Genomic DNA, 21,830 nt, shown 5'->3' with positions numbered 1-21,830 from the left:
AAAATACTTAGGAGTATTTCTGATATTTAAGAATGCCCTACTAAAAAAAAAAAAAATCAATTATTTCCTACTTTTTTTATGGAGAATTTCCATTAAAATGTTTCTTTTATTTCCCTTCCCCTCCCCCTCCTCTGCCCCCCCATTTGCTTCTTAATGCTGGGGAACAACCTCATTATAATTTATCAATTAATTACTACAGATATTAATGAATAACTTGGGAACAGATCAGGGAATACAGAGAGCACCTATTCCCAAATTCTTCCACATGACTGAAATTTGGGATTACACAAATCTTGTCACTGGCAGTGACCTAATTCCACCCTTTCCCTGCAATCCCATTTTCTCCAAGGGTTCTCTGTTGGAATTTTGTATCAAATCCTGGGAATGAGTAACTGGGAAGAAGAGAGCGAACTTAGGAGCACTAAATTCCAGCTGGATTTGGGCTCATTCCAGAAGGGAAAGGCAGTTTTTCCTCATGGAAAAACAAGGAATAACCTCACAATAAATATAAAAGGCCGTTTGGCATTTCATCCTAATTTTTCTGTTTAAAAGGAATAGTTTCCTTAGAAATTGTTGGGACAAAATCCATGAGGGAGAGATCCATAAATATCTTTTTTTTTTCACCATTACCAGGCACTTAAAATGAGCACAGACTTTTTAAAATTTAAATTTCCTGTCTCATTAAGGGATTTCCAGGACTGGGAATATTCTACGAGCACATCCCATCAGCCACAGAAGAAGTGGGATACCATGAGCAGAATCCCAGAGCTCCAACTTTCCAGCTGGGATTAAATGCTGGTTCCTGATGTCCTGAACCTCTGGAAAAACCAAAGTCCTGGAGCAGCTTGTGGAAAACAGCAGCTGGAACAGGCTGAGGGATAACACCAGCAAATTGAGCAGGAGCTGAAGCACAAAGCTCACATGGATCTTATTGACTTTCCAGGGAAAATTGAAGCTGACTCTGCTGCCATGGAATTCCAATAGGAAGGAAGTTTGAAGATGGCAAAATGGGAAAGTTATCTCACAATGATCAGTTCCAAAGGCCATGGCCTCTCTCTACCCCATGCAGGGAAGGTAATTCCCGGTGGTGTGCTCCAAAGGGTTCCTGCTCTCCAGGCCATGACCCAGAGCACCTCTGCTGTCCCTCCCACTGATGTCCTCTCTGGGAAACCCTGGAGATTTTAGGGATAACCTGGGACCCTCAGCACAAGGAGGACATTGAGGGGCTGGGGGTGTCCAGGAAAGGGAATGGAGCTGGGAACAGGCTGGAGAATTCCTGAGGGAGCTGGAAAGGGGCTCAGCCTGGAGAAAAGGAGGATCCAGAAGGGAAAAGCTCTGCAGCAGAGCCCTCCCCAAACTTCCCTCACTTTCCTTTCCCCTCACGTTTTCTCCCACTTTTTGATTTTCCTCTCATGGCAAGGGAGACCCTGAGGGGCTGGAGGAGTCCAGGGAAGGGAACGGGGCTGGGAAGGGGCTGGAGAATTCCTGAGGGAGCTGGAAAGGGGCTCAGCCTGGAGCAAAGGAGGCTCAGGGGGGACCTTGTGGCTCTGCACAAGTCCCTGACAGGAGGGGGCAGCCGGGGGGGTCGGGCTCTGCTGGCAGGGAACAGGGACAGGAGGAGAGGGAACGGCCTCAGGCTGGATATTGGGGAAAATTCCTTCATGGAAAGGGTGCTCAGGTGGAGTCCCCATCCCTGGAGGGATTTAAAACCCTGTGGATATGGCACTTGGGGACATGGGGCAGTGCTGCCCTTGGCACTGCTGGGAATGGTTGGACTCGATGATCCTGGGGAACTTTTCCAACCTAAACAACTCCATGACGCCTCACATTTTCAGCTCCCTTTCTCCAGGAAGCTTTCCAGACCACGAGACAATCCCAAATCCAGCCTTACCCGGGGAGATGATGTAGAAGAAATCCTTGAACTCGTCCATCCAGACCTCGGCCAGCCTCCGGTTGTTCTTGTTGATGACGTGGCCGGTGCCTCCCGGGAACGTGTAGGGAGTGGCCTTTCGGAAAACGTGGCCAACGTGGGAGCAGGTGACGATCTCCAGGGAGCCCCCACACTGCCAGATCTGCAATGGGAACACGGCAAGGGTGGAGAGAACAGCCCCAGACGCTGCAGGGGCTGGCGGCGTGGGAGCCGCGTCCCCGTTCGTCTGCCCACGCCATTTATCTGGGAGTTCAAGGGAATGCGAAGGGAAAACTCAGGGATACGGCTCTGTGTGGCAACAAACGTGCCCAGAGTGGAAGTGCTGGGAAAGGGTCACTTGGATTTGTGTCCTTGGAGCACAAACAAGGCCCCATCCCACCCATCTTTTAATGGATTCATGGAGGCCATGGGTTTTCCAGGATTCCATCATATATCAAGGAACAGAGCAGAACTTCTACCTGCACACTCATACAGATATCAAATGCTCATCGATTTCTATATACAATTATCTGGATTTATATATTTATCTTTATTTACATTTGATAGATGTATTTGAATATAAGTTTTTCCAAGCAGAATGCTGCCCATGGCCACCTTGAGGAAAGCCCCAGCATTCCCGGGATATTGTCACACACAGGGACACAAAGCAGCACATCCCAGCCCCTCAGAGGTGCAGAATACCACGTGTGTTCTCTGCCTCACGTGCAGGTGAGATCCCAAAAATCCCATAATAAATAACGAAGACAATGTGGGGAACTCTTCCCAGATGGAAATTTTCCCTTCCAGTGCTGGAGCCCAAATCCATGCTTGGGACAAGCTCCGTGCCCTTGGTGTGATGCCCAAATACAAAATGTGATGGAATCCTGGGATTCAGAACTTTGGTTTAAATAAAATAACAAATCTTGCTGCTGGATCACTATGGAGTGAGACAGGCAGGGAACCCTGGAATTATTTTGGTTGGAAAAGACCTCCAAGATCACGGAGTCCAGCATCAACCACATCCACCACTGATCCATGTCCTCAATCCATGGCTTTTAAATCCTCTGGGATGGGGACTCCACCAGTGCCCCGGGCTTTAGTCCTCTCCTAAGCAGCCAGAAGGATCCAAATGATTTATTTCAATGGTTTATTTCAATGATTTCAATTCTTTTATTTCAATTCTTTTATTTCAATTCTTTTATTTCTTATTTCAATTCTTTATTTTGATTATTTATTTCAATTATTTTATTTCAATTCCTTAAATTATTTATTGCAGTTATTTCATTTTAAAATTTTAATTCTTTTACTGCAATTATTTACTTCATTTTTTAATTTCAATTATTTACTGCAATTATTTTATTTCAATTCTTTTATTTCCAGGCCACTCCTGGCGTTAAATCCCTGAGTTTTTGGGGAGTTTTAAACAGAAGCTCTGGTGGAATCTTGGAACTAGAGCTCCTTGACAGGGACCTGAGTTACCATGGCAACCACGGCTGATTTAGTTAATTAGGGCTCCCTCCTTTTCCAGAATTCCATGAGAATGAGGAGGGATGGGTTCTGTGGGATCAGCAGCAAAATATCCCAGAGTTTAATTGCTCAGTGACTCTGGGGGAACTTTGGGATGAGGGATGAAGGGAATACCAGAGGGAGCATGGAATAAATTCCAGAATATTTACCAGGGATGTGTCCATGGAGCAAACTGGGAGCATGGAATAACCCCAAATATACCTCAGGGAATCAATCCCAAATATTCACCAAGGATGTGCTCATGGAGCAACCTGGGAGCATGCAATAAATCCCAAATATACCCCAGGGATGTGTCCATGGAATAAATCCCAAATATACCCCAGGGATGTGTCCATGCAATAAATCCCAAATATACCCCAGGGATGTACTCCCAGAGTGACCTGGCAGCATAGAATAAATCCTGAAATATTCCCCATGGATGTGCTCATGGAGCAATCTGGGAGCATGGAACAACCCCAAATAATTCCATGGAATAACCACAAATATACATCACAGATGTGTTCATGGAGAAATCCGGGAATAACCCCAAATACACCCCAGGGACGTGCTCATGGAGCAACCTGGGAGCATGGAATAAATCCCAAATATACCCCAGGGATGTATTCCCAGAGTGACCTGGGAGCATGGAATAAATCCCAAATATACCCCAGGGATGTATTCCCAGAGTGACCTGGGAGCATGGAATAAATCCCGAAATATTCCCCATGGATGTGCTCATGGAGCAATCTGGGAATAGCTGGACACGCCAGGAAGGAGGACAGCCAGTTTTAGGTGCCCTCCATCCCAGCTCCCAGCATTCCCTTGCTGTTTTCCCCTTCCAGCTGGCAGGAAATTCCTCCCACGCCACTGTTTTAAAATATCCCTTCCTGGACACTTTTCCAGCCCATTTTTGGCTCTCCTTGGAGCAATCCCTGTGCCAGCTGGGATTGGGTGTGGGGGAACCTGCACCCTCCTCTTAGGAAAAGGGATTTTTCAATATTATTTAAAAATCCCAAACAAATCAAACTTCTGGGATACTCCCTGGGAATGTGACTGCTTTCCAAAAGTTCCCATCCTGCCTAAGGATTACGGGATTTCAGGGATTCCCTACCCAGGGACTGTGTTCCCTACACGGACTATGGAATGCATTCATCCCTCGCTGGTTTGACTCCAGGGAGTCAGGGAATGGTTTGGAATGTGAAGGGGAACTAAATCCCATCCCAATCCATCCCATTCCAGGGCAGGGACACCTCCCACCATCCCAGACTGCTCCAAGCCCCATCTAACCTGGCCTTGGACACTTCCAGGGATCCAGGGGCAGCCACAGCTGCTCTGGCAATTCCAGCCCAGCCAGCAATTCCCAATTCCCAATCTCCCATCCAGCCCTGCCCTCTGGCAGTGGGAAGCCATTCCCTGTGTCCTGTCCCTCCATGCCTTGTCCCCAGTCCCTCTCCAGCTCTCCTGGAGCCCCTTCAGGCCCTGCAAGGGGCTCGGAGCTCTCCCTGTGTCCTTCCCTTCTCCAGGGGAACATTCCCAGCTCTCCCAGCCCGGCTCCAGAGCCAGGATTCTGACAGGATTCTAAAGGAATTAACCCTTCCTGCTCCGTATCCATTTCCTGTCACAATTCCCACAACAGCCAAAGCAGGTATTCCAGAGATCAGAACAACTCGGCACTGTCACATCCCTTGGGAAATCCCCTTTCCCCTGTCCCTGCTGCACTTCCAGCAGTGCCAGAAATCCCAAATAAACCCCATCCTACCCCCCTCAGAGCTCACATTCCCTTTCCCAGCCCTGCCTGGATTATCCTAAGGAATAATCTTTTTTTTTTTCTGACAGATGGATTATTTTAAATTCCATTTCCAAAGCCATAGTTATTCCTTTTGGAGCATCCAGTTTCCAGGGCGTTTTCCAAGTGGGGAAAAAACCACTTGGAGAATTTAACAGGAAACTAAAAATTGCAGTAATTCCATAAATAAAAATAAGGTTTAGGAATAAATCAGGTTTTCCTTGACTAAAGCAAACCCTTGGAGCTGTAAGAGATTCCCACCAGGAATTATTATTATTTTTCCCTAATTAAAAGACACTCCTAAAAGGAGTCATTAAAGACCCATCAGCAACAAGAAGCAGCCAGAAGAAAAAAACATGGATTTTCCCCAAATAATCCAATTATACCCCATGGATGCTCCTCCTGGAAATGCCTCTGAGAGCAAAACCGCTGGAAATCCTTTCCATTATTCTTTGGGATAGTGCTGGAGCTGGATGCAGGTGAGACAGTCAGACATGATCCAGGGAAAGCAAAGGCACTGGGTAACGTTTTTGAGGATTTGGGAATTATGGGGGCTTGGGGTTATTTTTTGGGATTTATTTTTTGGAGGTTATTTTCATTATTCTGGACCAATCCCACACCTCCTCCCTCCCACTTGGTGATAAAATCCTGGATGCAAGAACAGCTCCAGGAACATCCCTGTGCCTCACTCCAACCCCAGTCATCTCCCACGCCATGACCTGCTCCCGGTGCTTTCCTGACTGGAGATATTCCCGAATCCCGCTGGATAACGGCAGCTTTGGAGCTGCAGGAACCTCCCCCATCCCTTGGCTCTCTCAGCTCTCAACTTCCCACAGATTTGTTCCCTCAGCCGGGATTTGAACCCCTTTGCTGTCCCTGATAAAGTGACACAAAATATCCCTGGATTTTCGGCTGGCTTTCCTTCCAGAGGCTCTAAATCCCAGCAGACAGCAGCAGGTGATTCCCTGGCCTTCCCATGGCAATATCCCGATTTATTTCCATTCCGGACCCCATTAATTCACTGGTTTAGGGTGGGAAAGGCACATTTTTCATGCTTTAACAGTGCCTGCCACTCTGCTCCAGGGATCTCCTCTGAAACATGGAAAACCAGGGAAAAGAATTCCGCACAGGGGCCTAGGCACATCCAAGGAGGAATTTTAGGGGTTAAAGCACCAAAAAATATGGGAATCTCCTCATTTGAAGCATCCAGGCTCAGGAAGGGAACAGAACCTCTGATTTTCCTGCAAAGGGAACAATTGAAGTCCAGAGGAATGGCCTGGAAAAGTTTTCAAATTCCCTGGAAGAATCTGCTTCCTAATAACCTTCAGAGGGGTTCCTGGCATGGCAAATGGTCCTGCTTGAATGGAAAAGAGAGGAAAAGGGAGGAAGGGGCATTCCCAGGATGTGCTGTGGGGACCAGGCAGGAATCCCGGGGGTTATTCCCAGAATTCAATCCATAAATTTGGACACATCAGAGGAGTTCAAACATTCCCATTCCCAACATCCTTTCCAGCCATTCCTTAGCAAAGCCTCAATTTCCCACTTTTCCTTTCTATCCCAAGGGCAGTGACTGAATGGATTTCCCTCCGAGGTGGGGCACACCACCTATCCCAGGAATATCAGCATTTTCCGCAGGATATGGAATTCCCCTGGCACAGACCCAGAATTCCAGCCAGAACTTGCAAGTCCATGATGTCACCATTCCCAAAACTTCTTTAAAACATATTTTTAATGTCATTTTTAAACATAAATTTACATCAAATTCCCACTGGGCACCTCGTTTCTTCCATGAAGGAACGACTAAAATATCTGGAATTTTGCAGGGATAAAAACCCCCCAAAATTAAAACATTTCATGCAGCAAAAAAGCCCCAAAACACCCCGACGAGGCTTCCCCAGATTTTAAGAATTCCATTTAACCCATGACTTGCAGGCCAGCTAAAGCAGGAGCTCCCTGAAGGAATGACAGCACAAACAGGGGGGAATTTTTTTTTTTTTGGGAAGAGAAAAGGAAGGAAAACAGGAATTACCCTAAAGGACATTTCAAGATTCTCGCCACCCCAGATATCCATTCCTGCATCGTAAGTTCCTATCTCTTCAAAGTAGCTCCTGTCAATAGAAAACAGGCCACCAGCCATAGTTGGGGTCCTGGGTGGGAAACAAACAGGAAAAAAACAAAGGAAAACAGGGGGAAAAAACAGGGAGAAAGGAAAGAAAAAAGAAAAAAGACCTTTTAAAGGAAACTCTGGAATTTACAGCACATTTCACTGCCTCACACATTGCAATTCTAGGGAAAACAAGGGGAAAATGAGAATTTTAATTGGATTTTTCCTGCTTTTCCCCAATATCTACGGAATTTGGGCCCAGCCACGCTCCAGGGCTGCCCCCATTTCCATGGATTATTTCAGGAGAACTGTGAGGGTAAAGTGGGTGGAATTTGGGCCTCCTCAGTGAACAGCTCTCCAATTCCAGTTGGGAATGCTTGGGAGGAGTTGGATGGAAAGAAAAAAAGACCTTTTAAAGGAAACTCTGGAATTTGCAGCAGATTTCAGTGCCTCACACATTGCACCACACAGCAATTCTAGGGAAAATAATGAGAAAATGAGAATTTAAATGGATTTTTCCTGCTCTTCCCCAAAATCTACAGAACCTGGGCCCAGCCACACTCCAAGGAGCAATAAAGACAATTTTAACTGGGTTTTTCCTGCTCTTCCCCAAAACCCACAGAGCTCAGGCCCAGCCACACTCCAGGGTTGCCTCAATTTCCATGGATTATTTCAGAACTGTGAGGGTAAAGTGGGTGGAATTTTGGGCCTCCTGAGTGAGCAGCACTTCAAATCCAATCGGGAATGCTTGGGAGGAGTTTAATGGCTTGGCTTTGCCTCAGAGGGAGCCCAAAACGGCAGCAAATTCCCAGGAAAATCTCTCCTAACAGGATTAGAAATCCTTACAACAGGCAAATCCCCAGTGCTTTGTGTGGGGATGGCCTATTTCCCTGGAAATGTCTGCTCCCTGTTTTCCAGCACCCAAAGCCTACACGACACAGGAATGCCCAGCCCAGCTGGTGGGAGCACAGGGATTTGGGAGGGAACAACTCAATCCCAAATCCCAGCTTTCCTCTGAGTTGTCCCAGCACAGCCAAAGGGGTTGGGGGCTCGGCTCATCCCAGCGCCATCTCCTGAGGTCCCAGCATCCCTAAACCTGTGGGATTTGGTGGTGAGGACCTCTGGGAACACTGAGGTGTCACAGAATCCTGGAATGGGTTGGGTTGGAAGGGATCTTAAAGCCTATCCCATTCCATCTCTGCCATGAGCACGGACACCTTCCACTATCCCAGGTGATTCCAACCTGGCCTGGAACACTTCCAGGGATCCAGGGGCAGCCACAGCTTCTCTGGGAATCTGTGCCAGGGCCTCCCCACCCTCACAGAGATGGATCAGGGATCAGCCACATTCCCATGCTCAGCTTCCAAACCGAGGCCAAGCGGGTGACCCTGGATTGGGAGCGTGACTCCAGCCCAGCCCATCCCAGTGCCACCACAGCAGGACCAGTAAGGGCAGCTGGCAGGCCAAGGATGAGCTCCTCCCTCCAGGAATTCAGCAGCCTGCTTGGGAAGGCAGTGGGAATGTCAGAAACCCAGGTGCAGCATTCCCATCAGCAATCCTGCCCACATTCCCTCAGCTTCCAGGGGAGCTCCTCTGGATCCTGCCCTGAGCAAATGCTGACACACAACAAACTCCCAGCAGCAAACACTTCCTGAAAAATGCAGGAAAGAGCTGCCAGAGGGACTCCATGGGAGGTGCCATCCATGGAATTGCCTGGCATGGATCAGATCTCCCTTCAGAAGCTTCTGGGTGTCCCCCAGGGAACGTGGACTGGCTGCAGAATTCCCTGCGCACAGAGCCCAGCGGTGCTCCGGACACAGCCCTGCCACCGAGGGGTCCTTATTTCTTCTCCAACTCCACAAATCCAGGGATTTTTGCCTGCTGTGTATTTCCTCTTCCACAACAGCTGCCCACCATTCCCCCTAAGAATTCCCATCGTTTTTCAAGGAAAACCCACCGTCCCCAGCGCTCACCTTCCTCCCCTGCCCTCAGCACCAAAGCTCAGTGAATTCACCCGGACAGGGATATCCCACTGTGACAAGGCCTAAGGATTGGTAACATCTCCAGAGCCGGAGTTATCCCAGTGACAACGGAATTTGCAGCATTCACATGGGATCAGATAAAATCCTGAGGTGCAGCCAAAAGCAGGGAATAGTCTTTGTTATCCAGAAAAAATTCCCTAAAAAGCCACTGCCACAAATCCCTGGGGGCTGCTGGACCTTTGGAGCACGACACCAACCCCTGGAATTCTGCACGCTCCAAGGCTCAGGGAATACCTGCACTCCAACCACAGCTCCTCCTGAATTTCTGGAGAAGACACATTCCAAGCGATCCCAGTGGAAGTCAGAGAATGGAATATCTGCCTGGAGCAGCTCTGACTCCAGAAGAATCTTTAATTCCAGGGTTTCTCCTGGATGGCCCCTCAGTTTGGAATTTCAGCAAAGACTCTTCAGGAGCTGCAAGGTTCCGATGCTCCTTCTGTTCCTGATCATTGCACGGAATTATGGAATCATGGAATGCTTTGGGATCAAAGGGACCTTAAAGCTCCTCTATCCATGGGAAGGGGCACCTTCCACTATCCCAGGTTGCTCCAACCTGGCCTTGGCCATTCCAGTGATGACATTCCAGCCTGCTGTAGGTGGTAAAAAAACTGGAAATACATCCAAAATCCTCCAAGGAATTCCAGGATCTGACCAGCACCAACTTCCATGGCCTCATCCCCATGGATGCCCTGACCTGAATCCAGTGCCTGGGCCAGTCCCCATCCCAAAAACTTCCCACCTCCATCCAGCTCCTCTGAGCGTTGGGAAAGGCTCCAGCTGCCTCACAGATCCTGGGATTCCTTGGGATAGAATCCCATTTTAGATTATTTTGGGGAAAGGCCATTCCCACCTGGTGTTCATGGTGGGCAAGGGAGAAGAAAGTGAGGAGCAAAGGGATCTGAGGTTGGCATTAAAACCCAGGAGAAGGAACAGGGGCAGAGTGGTAGAAATGGGGAGTGTGAAAAGCAGGAGCAGCATTCCAGGATGGAATCTGGCTCAGCACGGAGCTGTCCAAGGTGTCCCCGCTCAGCACAGCCATTCCCTTTGCCAAAAGCACGGCAAACAATCCATCTTTTCCAAGGGATGCTGCAGCTCCTTCCCGGCCGTGCCGCAGCACAACGAGCCCTGGGATGTGCACAGCAGAGCCATGGAATTCATTACCCTTTCCCACTAACCCTGGAGATTCCAGGGAAAGCAGATCCATGACTCAGGATGGATCAGCTCCTGAAATTCCCCTGGCAAACCTTCTGGCACTACCCAAATCCATGGACCAAAATGAGTCAGGGACCCTTTCCCAGGAGTTCAGCACTTCCTGCCTTTAATTCCACCAGGGTTAACGGGATAATTCAGGGAATGGGATGGCTCAGCTCTGTCCAGCCCCACCACCAGCTCTTTTTCGGAATCCATCCTCATTTTTTCCATAAAAACCCTTCTCCGATAACAAATCCCACATAAATAAGAAATCCCATCTAAAATATTCCATGGTTGGATAATTTAAGAGCTACAATCTGAAATTTAGGGAGCAAAGGTCAGGATTTATCCCTGTTCTTACAGAAGAAAAATTCTTTGGAGTGGAATTTGTGTGGATTACATGGATTTGAGATGGTCCAGAAGCAGAGTTTGGGTGCAGCAATTCCAGAACAGACACGGACAAAGGGGAATCCAGGGATATTCCCATTTCTTCCCGGTTCCACTGATTACAAAGCAACAGGATGGATAAAAATGAGGCTGGAATGACATTACAGGACAGGGAAAGCAACATGGAATAAAAACTGAACTCGGAATTTGCTTCTAAGTTGTGGGGTTAGGCTGGGCTTTATTCCATCCCTCTTTTTCCTGGAATATTCAGTGGCAGCTGCCGAAACTCTTTGTGACAGGGGTGAAATACTATTTTTGTCATGGAATTGTTGAGGTTGGAAAAGGCTTCCAAGGTCATCGAGTCCAACCTATTCCTGATCCCCACCTCCAGGGATGGGGACTCCAAACCTCCCTGGGCAGTTCCAGTGCCTGAGCACCTTTTCCATGGGGAAATTCCTCCTGATATCCAACCTGGCACAGCTTGAGGGTGGAATGCAGCTCTTTGGATGTGGAATTTGGGGTTGTTCCCCACACCTCAGGGCCGATGAACACAGTGGAGCTGTTGGGTTGGACTCGATGGCTTTTCCACCCTGATAATTCCATGATTCTGGCATTCTCTGACACCAAAGACTGAAATGCCTGGACTAAAGCCCAAGACTTTGGATTTAATCCAGCCTAAAGCACCAACCCTTCACTCTCAGCTCTTTGTGGCAACTGTGGCACAGGTGACATTTGTCCCTCTGCCCCCTTTGCTTCCCAACACCCATTTTATCCAGAGAATCCCCCAAAATTCCAGGCAAAAACTGATGGGGGAAAAAAAAAGGAATTTTAAAAAAAACCTTTTTTTTTTTGGTTGATTTATTGATTTTAAAAGTCAATTCTGTGTCTGAGCCAGGACTACTTTTGAGCCCTGCTCCATTTCAAGGTAAGGAAATAAAAACTGGGATTGCATTCCTTTGAAAATTCCCTGTGCCCAGGAATGGGTTCCGGAGAGCCAGGATGGATGGAGTTCAGCACGGCTCTGCAGCTCGTTAGGATAATTAACTTTCCCAATTTCCATCCACACCTGAGCTGTAATCAAGAGCTGCTGGCCTGATCCACAGCCCAGGGGGGAGATTTTGGATCAGGAGGAAAACAATTCCTGGGACTCCAAAACAGCCTCTGATGGCCAGGGCCTGCCTGCTTTTCCTGGGAATAAACCCCAAATCAGCCTTTCCCTGATTCCAGGCTTTCCAGGACAATCAGGGACACAAATTTCAATTTGGAAAGGTTTTTCCTGCCCTTCCATCCCTTCCTTGCCTGGACACACTGACCCTTGAGCTGCCCCTCCCTCCACCTGCCCGCTCCAGGCATCTGCAGGACAGGAATTCCACCCACTTCCCGGATTTAAAACCATTCCATGCACTCGGGAAACCTTTCTTCATCCTTTCTGGAACTTTGCAGGAAGCCCCAGCAGCCACTGGAGCTGAGCAAACATCCCATGGCCAGGAATTTATTCCATTTTTCCCTTTCAGCTCCATTTCCAATCCTGGGAGAGGTTTTGTTCCACTCTATGATTCCAGCAATTAAATGGAAGAGGTCAGGACATGCTCTTGGATCATTTTTCCCTCAGGGTGCTCTGTTATCAATCCTATTTTCCAAGCAATAAACCAGGAATTTAAGTGCAAATCACTGGGGTTCTACACTCAAAAAAGCTCTGAAAACCTTTGGAATATCTGCCTTAAATTCCCAAAAACCAGGAACAAAAATCCACTCACAGCAAATTCACAGAGGGAGCTGCGCAAGCAGGAACACTTGCAATTCCTGAACGTTGGGAAAAGATGGAATGGGGTTTGCCAGCTCCGAGCCCCACGCTGCAGCAGCAAGGACACATCAGGATGGGGCCTCCCCTGCGGTTCTGACTGCGATCCTGCAGCGGGATTTTGGGAATCAGGGGGGATTTTGTGGGAACAGAGGGGCACTGACCTGACAGGCAAGGTCCTGTCCCCTTTCCTGCGCTCCATCTCCCTCTGGGGCACGGGATACCAGCGGAAGTTCAGCTTCCAGTTGAAGCCTCCGTAGGTCATGTCCGAGCCCGCCATGTACTCGAAGGTGTCGTCGCTGATCACGTCGATGATGGGACACACCACGGTTTTCCTGGGAAAAGAAACCGGGAATCTGGGGGTTATGGTGGTGTTTGGTCACGGTGGGAGGTGGGAGGGGTTGGGGGGTTGGCGGGGGGGGAAAGAAAGGGAGGGAAAGAAAGGGAGGGAAAGAAAGGGAGGGAAAGAAAGGGAGGGAAAGAAAGGGAGGGAAAGAAAGGGAGGGAAAGAAAGGGAGGGAAAGAAAGGGAGGGAAAGAAAGGGAGGGAAAGAAAGGGAGGGAAAGAAAGGGAAAATAGGAGGGGAAAAAGAGAAGGAAAAAGAGGGGAAAAGGGGGAATAAAATGAGGGAAAGGGGGGAAAGAAAGGGGAAAACAGGAGGGGGAAAAAAGAGAAGGAAAAAGGGGGAGAAATGGGGAAGAGGGGGAAGAGGAGCAGGAAAGGGGGGGGGAGAAAAGGGGAAGGAGGGAAAGGGGAAAAGGGGTAAAGGAGGGGGAAAAAGGGAGGGGAAGAGGGGGAGAAAAAGGGGGGAATAAAAGGAGGGAGAAGGGGAAAAGAGGGAAGGAAGGGGGAAGAAAGGAGGAAAATAGGAGGGGGAAAAAAGATGGGAAAAGGGGAAAAAGGGGGGAAGTGAGGAAAGCAGAAAGGGGAAAAAGGTGAAAGGGGGGTGAAGAGGAAGAGGAGAAGGGGGAAATGGAGGAAAAGAAGGAAAGGAAAAAAGGGAGGAAAAGCAGGGGAAGAAGGGAAGAAGCAGGGGAAAAGGGACAAAAAAAGAGGGGAAAGGGGTGGAAAAGGATGGTTAAAAGGGTGAAAAAAGGGAAACCAAGAAAAGAGAAGGAAAAAAAAGGGTGCAAATTTCCATGAGTTCAGGAGATCAGAGCGAAGTTGTTCCTGGTAAAAAAGAGGGAGGAAGCTTCCTTTGGAGTGGGAGAGATCCATCCCTTGGGAAAGCTGCTCCACTCCCACATTTATTTAGGAATGAGATTTTCATACAAACAGCAGCGAATTAAAACAAAATAATTTTTAAAAATCTTCATTCCAGCTCAGTGAATCCTTTTCATTCCTATTTCCCAGCAGCCAGGGAAGGGCCTGGAGCAGCTCCCTGCCTCTGGAGCTGGGAATTCCTTACCTGTCCTCCTTGATGCGGGCTAGGAGCGGCTCCAGCCAGCCCAGGGTGCACTCGCAGTGGGCATCCAGGAATGTGATCACCTGGCCCTTGGAAGCTGCTGCCCCTCGGAGCCGTGCCCGGATCAGCCCCGACCTCTGCTCCATCCGCAGGATTTTTACGGACACTTCCAGCTTTTTCACGTAATTCTCCAAGGAGGCCTTCAAAAACTCTGCCAAATTTGGGGAGAAAACAGAGGGAAAATGGGATTTTTAGGGAGGTTTTATTCCAAGGTAGTGACAGAAGCTCCCTGCTTGGAGCATCTCATGGGGGTTGGAATGAGAGGAGCTTTAATGTCCCTTCCAACCCAAACCTGTCCCTGATTCCAGGATAATATCCCAGGAATTTTAAATAAAGCACAACCAGTTCCTTGCAATAAACCAGCAACCACAGAACGAAGACACTTTGGGGCAATTTGCTGCTGGTTCAATCCAAAAAATGCCTTTTTTGGATGGATTTCCCCATTGGAGCTCTTTGAATGCTTTTAGGAAAAATGGGAATTACTTGGCTCAAGTCCTCCTCCACCTTCTGGCACAGGGAATCATGAAGCCACTTAACGAGCAGGGAAATGCAGGAGTAATTAGGGTTCAATTAACACTCCGTGGGGCAGAACCGAAGGATGGAGCGGGTGCAGCCTCTGTCCCTGGAGCAGCTCTGGGGTGAGTTTGCCATCAGTGCCCATTTGGCTGCTGCAGGATCCTTTATCATCCTATGGATTCCATTTAAGGAATCTGATGGGATTCCTTTTCCAAGGAGTCCCAGTTCCACAGGCCGAGTTTGCTTTTTAAAGGCTGGGGTTAAAACAGAAGTGAAAAGGCAAAAAAAAAAGTGAGGAGAGAAGGGAATGAAGCCCAAAGAGGAGCTGGAATGAGATGGTCCCTTCCAACCCAAACCGTTCTGGGATTTCATGGAATTGGCTTAGTGGGGATATTCAGGAAAATCTGAAACATGGAATGAGGAGGGTTGAGAGTCAGGAAGGAAAGGATTGACCTTTCCAGGAATACCAAATTAACTGAGCAGGATATGACCCAGAGCCTGAAGGGGCTCCTGGAGAGCTGCAGAGGGACTGGGGATAAGGCCTGGAGGGACAGGACACAGGGAATGGCTTCCCAGTGCCAGAGGGCAGGGATGGATGGGAGATCGGGAAGGGATTCCTGGCTGGGAGGGTGGGGAGGGGCTGGGCTGGAATTCCCAGAGCAGCTGTGGCTGCCCTGGCAGTATCCAAGGCCGCGTTGGACAATTGGGATAGTGGGAGGTGTCCCTGCCCATGCTGAGGGGTTGGATTAGGAGCCCTTTAAAGGTCTCTTCCAAGCCAAACTATCCGGGGATTCCATGAATTTTTTCCACACCCTGAGAGGCAGAAGGAGCAGATAACCCAGGAGGCTCAAAGGCCCAGCAAGGGTCATCTCCTGGCACCAAATCCGCTCTTCTGACTGCCTGGGTTTCGTTTGGTGCTGCTGGTGCTGCTTTCCCTGCCGTGCCTCAGCCGCCCCTTGGAAGCAGAGTGAATCTTGCCAGCGAATCCACTGTGCTTTGTAGTTTAACTTAAGCCTGGCTTGTGCTCACAGCCTCACTGGTGATTGTCTGAGCCATCTCAAGCTCAAGGTTCAGGTCACCGCAAGACCTTGCGCAGCAGACGGGGTTTTGAGGCGCTCAGTAAACCCCTTGTCAGAGACTGAAAAGAGCTCATGCCTCAAACATCGATACAAAGCTCTGCTCGTTATAAAGAAGCTACAACCCAAGAAGTCTCCCTGAAGAGTGGGACTTTGGACTGAAAGTCAAACTGCTGGTTAGATAAAGGGGAGCACACTGTTCAATCATCCCCGGCTGAGTTTGGGCTGGGGGCAGAGCACAGCTCACAGAAGCCAGGCTTACACAGACTCCCTCCAGCCGAGGGGGGAGAAGGAGGTTTTGGGTGCGTGGTGCAACCTCGGCTCAGAGGCACTGAACACCCATCCTCAGTTACACAAACCGGCCCAGCTGTGGAACTCCCAACCCCACAGGCCACATCCACGGGACTTCCACGTGAGAGGCAGCCCAGGGGGAGTCACAATCCATCAGAGACCCCCCAAATGGCTCCCCAGAGGCTTGGCCCCACAGGGCTGCATGTGATGGAACAGACCCAGAGCCCGCGCTGAGAGACTGACCCCCACCCCACAGGGACATGCCTGGCCATTGCCACCTGGCTCAAGGGTGTACCAAACCCTGGGATCCTACACTTCACCACCAAGAAGACCCACTGGAGAGCACCAACAGGACATTGCTGGGATCCACAGAGTGTTGATATTTTCCTTATTCTGTCCCTGTCACTCTCTTTCTGTCCCCCCACCTATTTTCTACTTCTCTCTCTCTCATATTGACCATCAAATAAAACCCTTACTATTGTCCCTGGCATACGATCTCGCTCGCACCTTAATTTGGGCAGAGGCATTCCTAAGAACCTTAAAACAGGATCACAACACCCCTGTCTAGTGCCAGAGGCCTGGGCAGAGGCAGGAACTCGTTCCCAACCCCCGTGTCCATGGGGAAGCCCCAGGCCCACCTCTCTCGCTGGCGTCATCCACCAGGACGATCTCGGCCAGCAGGCGCGGCGGGGAGCGCTCGATGACGCTGTGCACGGTGCGCAGCAGCGTGCTCCACGCCTCGTTGTGGAACACGATCACCACGCTGGTGTTGGGCAGCTCCTCCGGGTACACCTTGGTCTTGCACCTGCCCGAAAACAGCAGGGAAAAAAAACAGGGGAAGGGGGTTAAGCTGGAGGAATAGACCCAAGGAGATGGGCGGCTTTCCAGGATGGAAAAGGGGCCTGGAAGCAGCCACGGCGCTGCTGCCACATCCAGGGAGTTCAGGGTGATGGGATGAGTTCAGGGGACAAAGTGGAGATAGACTGGAGCTCCAACTGCTCTGCCTCTTTCCAGGCTGGAAAAGGGGCCTGGAAGCAGCCATGGCACCACTCCAAAGGGGTGGTTCCACATCCAGGGAGTTCACGGTGATGGGGATGAATCAAGGAGCACACTGGAGATCCAGAGACCGGAATTCCAACAACTCTGAGGCAGGCTGGAAAAGGGGCCTGGAAGCAGCCATGGGAATGCTGCCACATCCACAGAGTTCAGGGTGATAGGGATGAATCAAGGAGCACACTGGAGATCCAGAGACCGGAATTCCAACTGCTCTGAGCATGAGGCAGGCTGGAAAAGGGGCCTGGAAGGAGCGATGGCACCGCTCCAAGTGGAACCTGCTACATTTCAAAATGCTGGGGATGAATTAAGGAACAAACTGGAGATCCAGACACTGGAATTCCAACTGCTCTGAGGCTGGGGCAGCTCGGGAGGGAAGGTTTTCCTTTCCCAAGAGGTCTTTGCTGGCTGGAGGAAGGGACACGTGGAGCTGTTGTCACTAAAGCACCTCAGAGCCACTTCCAGGAGTCTCTGAGTCACTTAAACAACCAGGATCAGGAAGGACAGAGACACACAGCGGGTGTGCCATCACCATTCCTGCTCCCAGAGCCATTCCCATGGATATTTCTGGGAAGTGCAATGGAATATCATCAAAATCCAAGAAAACTTGACTAATCTGGACCCTGAATTCCTTGGCATTCTTGGCTGGGCATGGCCATGCTCCAAGCCTGATGCTCATCACAGCTCCAAGGGCTGGACAGCCCTCTCCAGGAGGGAATTTTCCCCAATATCCACCCTGCCCCTCTCCTGGCCCAACCTGAGGCCGTTCCCTCTCTCCTGTCCCCGTTCCCTGGCAGCAGAGCCCGACCCCCCCGCTCCCGTCAGGGAATTCTAGAGAGGAAAAAGATCCCTCTGGATCCTCCTTTGCTCCAGGCTGAGCCCCTTTCCAGCTCCCTCAGGAATTCTCCAGCCCCTTCCCAGCTCCATTCCCTTCCCTGGACTCCTCCAGCCCCTCAGGGTCTCCTTTGCCGTGAGGGGAAAATCAAAAAGTGGGAGAAAATGTGAGGGGAAAGGAAAGTGAGGGAAGTTTGGGGAGGGCTCTGCTGCAGAGCTTTTCCTTCTGCATCCTCCTTTTCTCCAGGCTGAGCCCCTTTCCAGCTCCCTCAGGAATTCTCCAGCCCCTTCCCAGCTCCGTGACAGAGCTTCCCAGTGCCAGCCAGCCCCTGCATTCCCGCTGTGTCCAGGAGCACCTGCCAGGAGCTGGGAGCACATGGATAAAACCTTTCCTGCCCTTCCCCATGACGGTGACTCACACTGGGATTTTCCTAATCCCGAAATCCAGCTGGTGCTGGAGAATGAGGAATCATCACCTGCTCCTCACACGCTCTCTCCCCATCCCCCCACACTCCCTACACTGCTCCCTGATTTTCCCACTCCCACGACGCTGGAACTGCTGTCCCAAAAATCCTGGTTTTATTCCTGTAGAAAATAATTTCTCAGGAATGAATACACATGGAGGAAATTCAGCTGTGGGAATGAGATCAAAACACCTTTCCCTCCATCAAAACCACGGAAATGAGAGTGAAAACCCACCTATTCCCCCTCCTTCCCGCTGGTTGTGGGCAAATTCTGGGATCATTATGGGTTATTCTGGGATTTTCAGAGAATCGTGGAATGTTTTGGGTTCAAAAAGGGACTTCAATCCCATCCAGTGCCACCCTGCCATGGCAGGGACACCTTCCACTATCCCAGGGTCCTCCAATCCCTGTCCAACCTGGCCTGGGACACTTCCAGGGATGGAGCAGCCGCAGCTTTCCTGGGAAACCTTTGCCAGGGAACCTCCGAACTCATCTCATTCTCCCATTCCTGACATTCCAGGCAAGGACCCGGCTCAACCCCACGGATCCATTTCAGCCCTGCACTGTTTCATCACATTCCAGGTACAGCCATTCCTGGGTGGATTCGGCTCCAGGGAAGCTCCGGAGCACACAGGAAATGGCCTGGGATGAGCTGCCAAGGAAAAGCTGAGCTGATTCAGGACGGATCTACCTGGAACGTTTAAACCCTGCCTGTTTTCCCAAAGTTCCCATTCCAGGGCTGAATCCAGTTTAACCCAGCAGCATTCCATTATTTAGGGTATTTACAGGAAAACCAGGAATGTGGGGCACCTCCATATCCTTGAGAAATGGGAAACAGCCACGGATTTTTCAAAGCTCATCCATGCAGACCGAACCCTTCTAATCCCCCTCCCAACCCCCATTTCCAGAGGTCTGTGGGAAAAGCGGGATCCTGGCTGTCCTGCAGATTTTCTGGGAGAAGGTATCCTGGGAAGGAGGTGAGGGCCCTTCCAAGGCAGCCTGAAAAGTCATCCTTGGAAAAAGAATTCCTGCAAAACAGCCCTGAGTTAATCTGGGCTCTTATCCAAACTGTTCCAGCCTTTACTGCAATTCCAAGCCCCTTGAAACCAGGAATAAAGGAAATAAAAATATCCCCTCTGGAATAATTTTCCTATAAGTAAAATCCTTTTTCTCCTCCATCCAGGGATGTCTTGGGGGCCCCTCTGAGGCTGCCAGGGAGGAAAATCTGTTTTCCATGATTTTAACACTAATTAAGGAGCTGACAGCTCCCATTTTCCAATTTTATCTCCCGATCCAAACGGCTGCTCCAAAGGCAGCTGCAGCCCACGTGGGAAACACGGAGGGGAGAACAAGGATTGTGCTTCTGGAAGGGAAATTTTTGATGTTCTCTGAATAAAGGAGAACTTCAACAATCCAAGTGTGTCCATGCCCATGGAAAAAATTCCAGTACTTACGGATATTTCCTGGAGTGACAGGAGTTCTGTCACTGCCACCCCTTATCCACGGAATCAGAGAATCCCAGGATGGTTTGGGGTGGAAGGGACCTTAAATCCCATCCCACCCCTGCCATGGGCAGGGACACCTTCCACTATCCCAGGTTATTCCAGCCTGGCCTTGGGCACTTCCAGGGATCCAGGGGCAGCCTCAGCTTTCCTGGGAAACCTGTGCCAGGATCTCCCCACCCTCTGAGGAAGGAATTTTTTATCCACCACTACTTAGAGCTGGAAAAACCCCAAATCCAACAGGTCCCAGTGCAGGACCAATGGATCAGGTGTGAACATCCCAAAACAAACCAAATTTCCCTCCCCTGAGGGCTGAATTTCAGGAATAACAAATGTTGGTGTCACCTGAAAAATCCAGTCAAGGCTCCCTGCCCTGGAACATGGATCTGAGGGAAGGATTTTCCCAATTAAAGGAAGTTTTCCCAGACATCCATCGCCACCCCTGCCCTGCTCCTTCCCAAGCCTTTTCCCCACCCAGGATCATATCCCAATGTTTCTTCCTTTGGAGAATCCCCACAAAACTCCAGCCCCGTGTTTAACCCTGGCTGCTATTCCCAAAATTCCAATGTTTCTGCTCAGCCCTGGATGTTCCCAAGCACTGGAACACACCCAGGAGACAATTCCAGCTGAAATCTCCAGGAGAAAATCCAATTAGGATGCTCCAGCAATCTGTGGAATGGCACTTGCAGCCTCACTCATCCGGAAAAGATTGAGGATGGATTTCTTCCCTCGCCGGAGAAAATCCTTAGGAATGAAATGAGGCATTTCTCTGGTGAGTTAAGCCGGGTTTAAGGTTTAATCAACAGCTCCTAATTAGAGCTGGCTCTGATTACAATCTCCAGCCTGGCCATTTCCAACAGGACCCCGGCAACCCAGGGACACTCCCTGACAGAAAACTCGGGATGGAATGGGAAGCAAATGAAACCCTTTGTGTGAGATCCTGTTGATCCCATTGATCAGCTGGAATTAAATCAGCCATCCCAGGGCAGGGATACAATGGGAGTCGGTCCTGCTTGGATACAGCAACAGGATGGGGATTTTGTGGGATCCTGATGAGGCAAATCATTCCCACAGAACTTGGAGCAAATTCCATTTGACTCTGGAGCCAGGCTGGGAGAGCTGGGAATGTTCCCCTGGAGAAGGGAAGGACACAGGGAGAGCTCCGAGCCCCTGGCAGGGCCTGAAGGGGCTCCAGGAGAGCTGGAGAGGGACTGGGGACAAGGGATGGAGGGACAGGACACAGGGAATGGCTTCCCAGTGCCAGAGGGCAGGGATGGATGGGAGATTGGGAATTGGGAATTGTTCCCTGGCAGGGTGGGGAGCGGCTGGGATGAATTCCCAGAGCAGCTGTGGCTGCCCCTGGATCCCTGGAAGTGTCCCAGGCCAGGCTGGAGCAGCCTGGGACAGCAGGAGGTGTCCCTGCCCATGGTCTGGATGAGGTCTGAGGTCTTTTCCCACCCAAACCATTCCAGGACTCCATGTGCTGGTTTAGATGGGATATTAGGAAGAAATCCTTCCCTCTCTGCCCCTGGAAGCATCCAAGGCCAGGCTGGACATTGGGGCTTGGAGCAGGTGGGACAGTGGGAGGTGTCCCTGCCGTGGCAGGGCTGGGATGGAGGGGACTGGAGCTCCCAGCCCATTCCATGGCGCAGCATTCCCGGGATTGCCGGGCTGGCCTCACCCGTCCAGCCGCACGTCGGGCAGGCTGCGGTTCAGGGCGATGCGGTCGCTGGCCATCAGGTTGAACTGGTTGATCTTGAACAGCTCCTTCATCTTCTCCTGCTCCTCCTTGGGAATGAGCACGGCCCTGCCCATCTCCCCAGGGCCTTCCTGGTTCCGGGAAATAACGGCTGGAAAACACAACAGCAACAGGCACCTCGAGCACGTGGGAATTGCATTTATC

The 21,830-nt window shown here is 50.2% G+C and overlaps 1 protein-coding gene across 5 annotated transcripts in view; it reads right to left on the bottom strand.

The window, feature by feature from the left end:
* GALNT13 (polypeptide N-acetylgalactosaminyltransferase 13) overlaps positions 1–21,830 on the bottom strand; it is a 52,051-nt gene that overhangs the window by 16,228 nt on the left and 13,993 nt on the right. For all 5 annotated transcript variants that reach the window (XM_032114278.1, XM_032114279.1, XM_032114276.1 and 2 more), the window contains 6 exons: positions 21,609–21,777; positions 16,713–16,879; positions 14,135–14,342; positions 12,891–13,061; positions 7,231–7,348; positions 1,892–2,072 (listed from right to left, as the gene is read on the bottom strand). In XM_032114278.1, coding sequence (XP_031970169.1) covers positions 1,892–2,072; positions 7,231–7,348; positions 12,891–13,061; positions 14,135–14,342; positions 16,713–16,879; positions 21,609–21,777 — 1,014 coding nt within the window. The remainder of the gene's footprint in view (positions 1–1,891; positions 2,073–7,230; positions 7,349–12,890; positions 13,062–14,134; positions 14,343–16,712; positions 16,880–21,608; positions 21,778–21,830) is intronic.

The sequence above is a fragment of the Corvus moneduloides genome, chromosome 7, assembly GCF_009650955.1.
Source record: "Corvus moneduloides isolate bCorMon1 chromosome 7, bCorMon1.pri, whole genome shotgun sequence".
Lineage (NCBI taxonomy): Eukaryota > Metazoa > Chordata > Aves > Passeriformes > Corvidae > Corvus > Corvus moneduloides.
The sequence above is the reverse complement of the archived record's forward strand: the minus strand, read 5'-3'. Positions and strand labels throughout refer to the sequence as shown.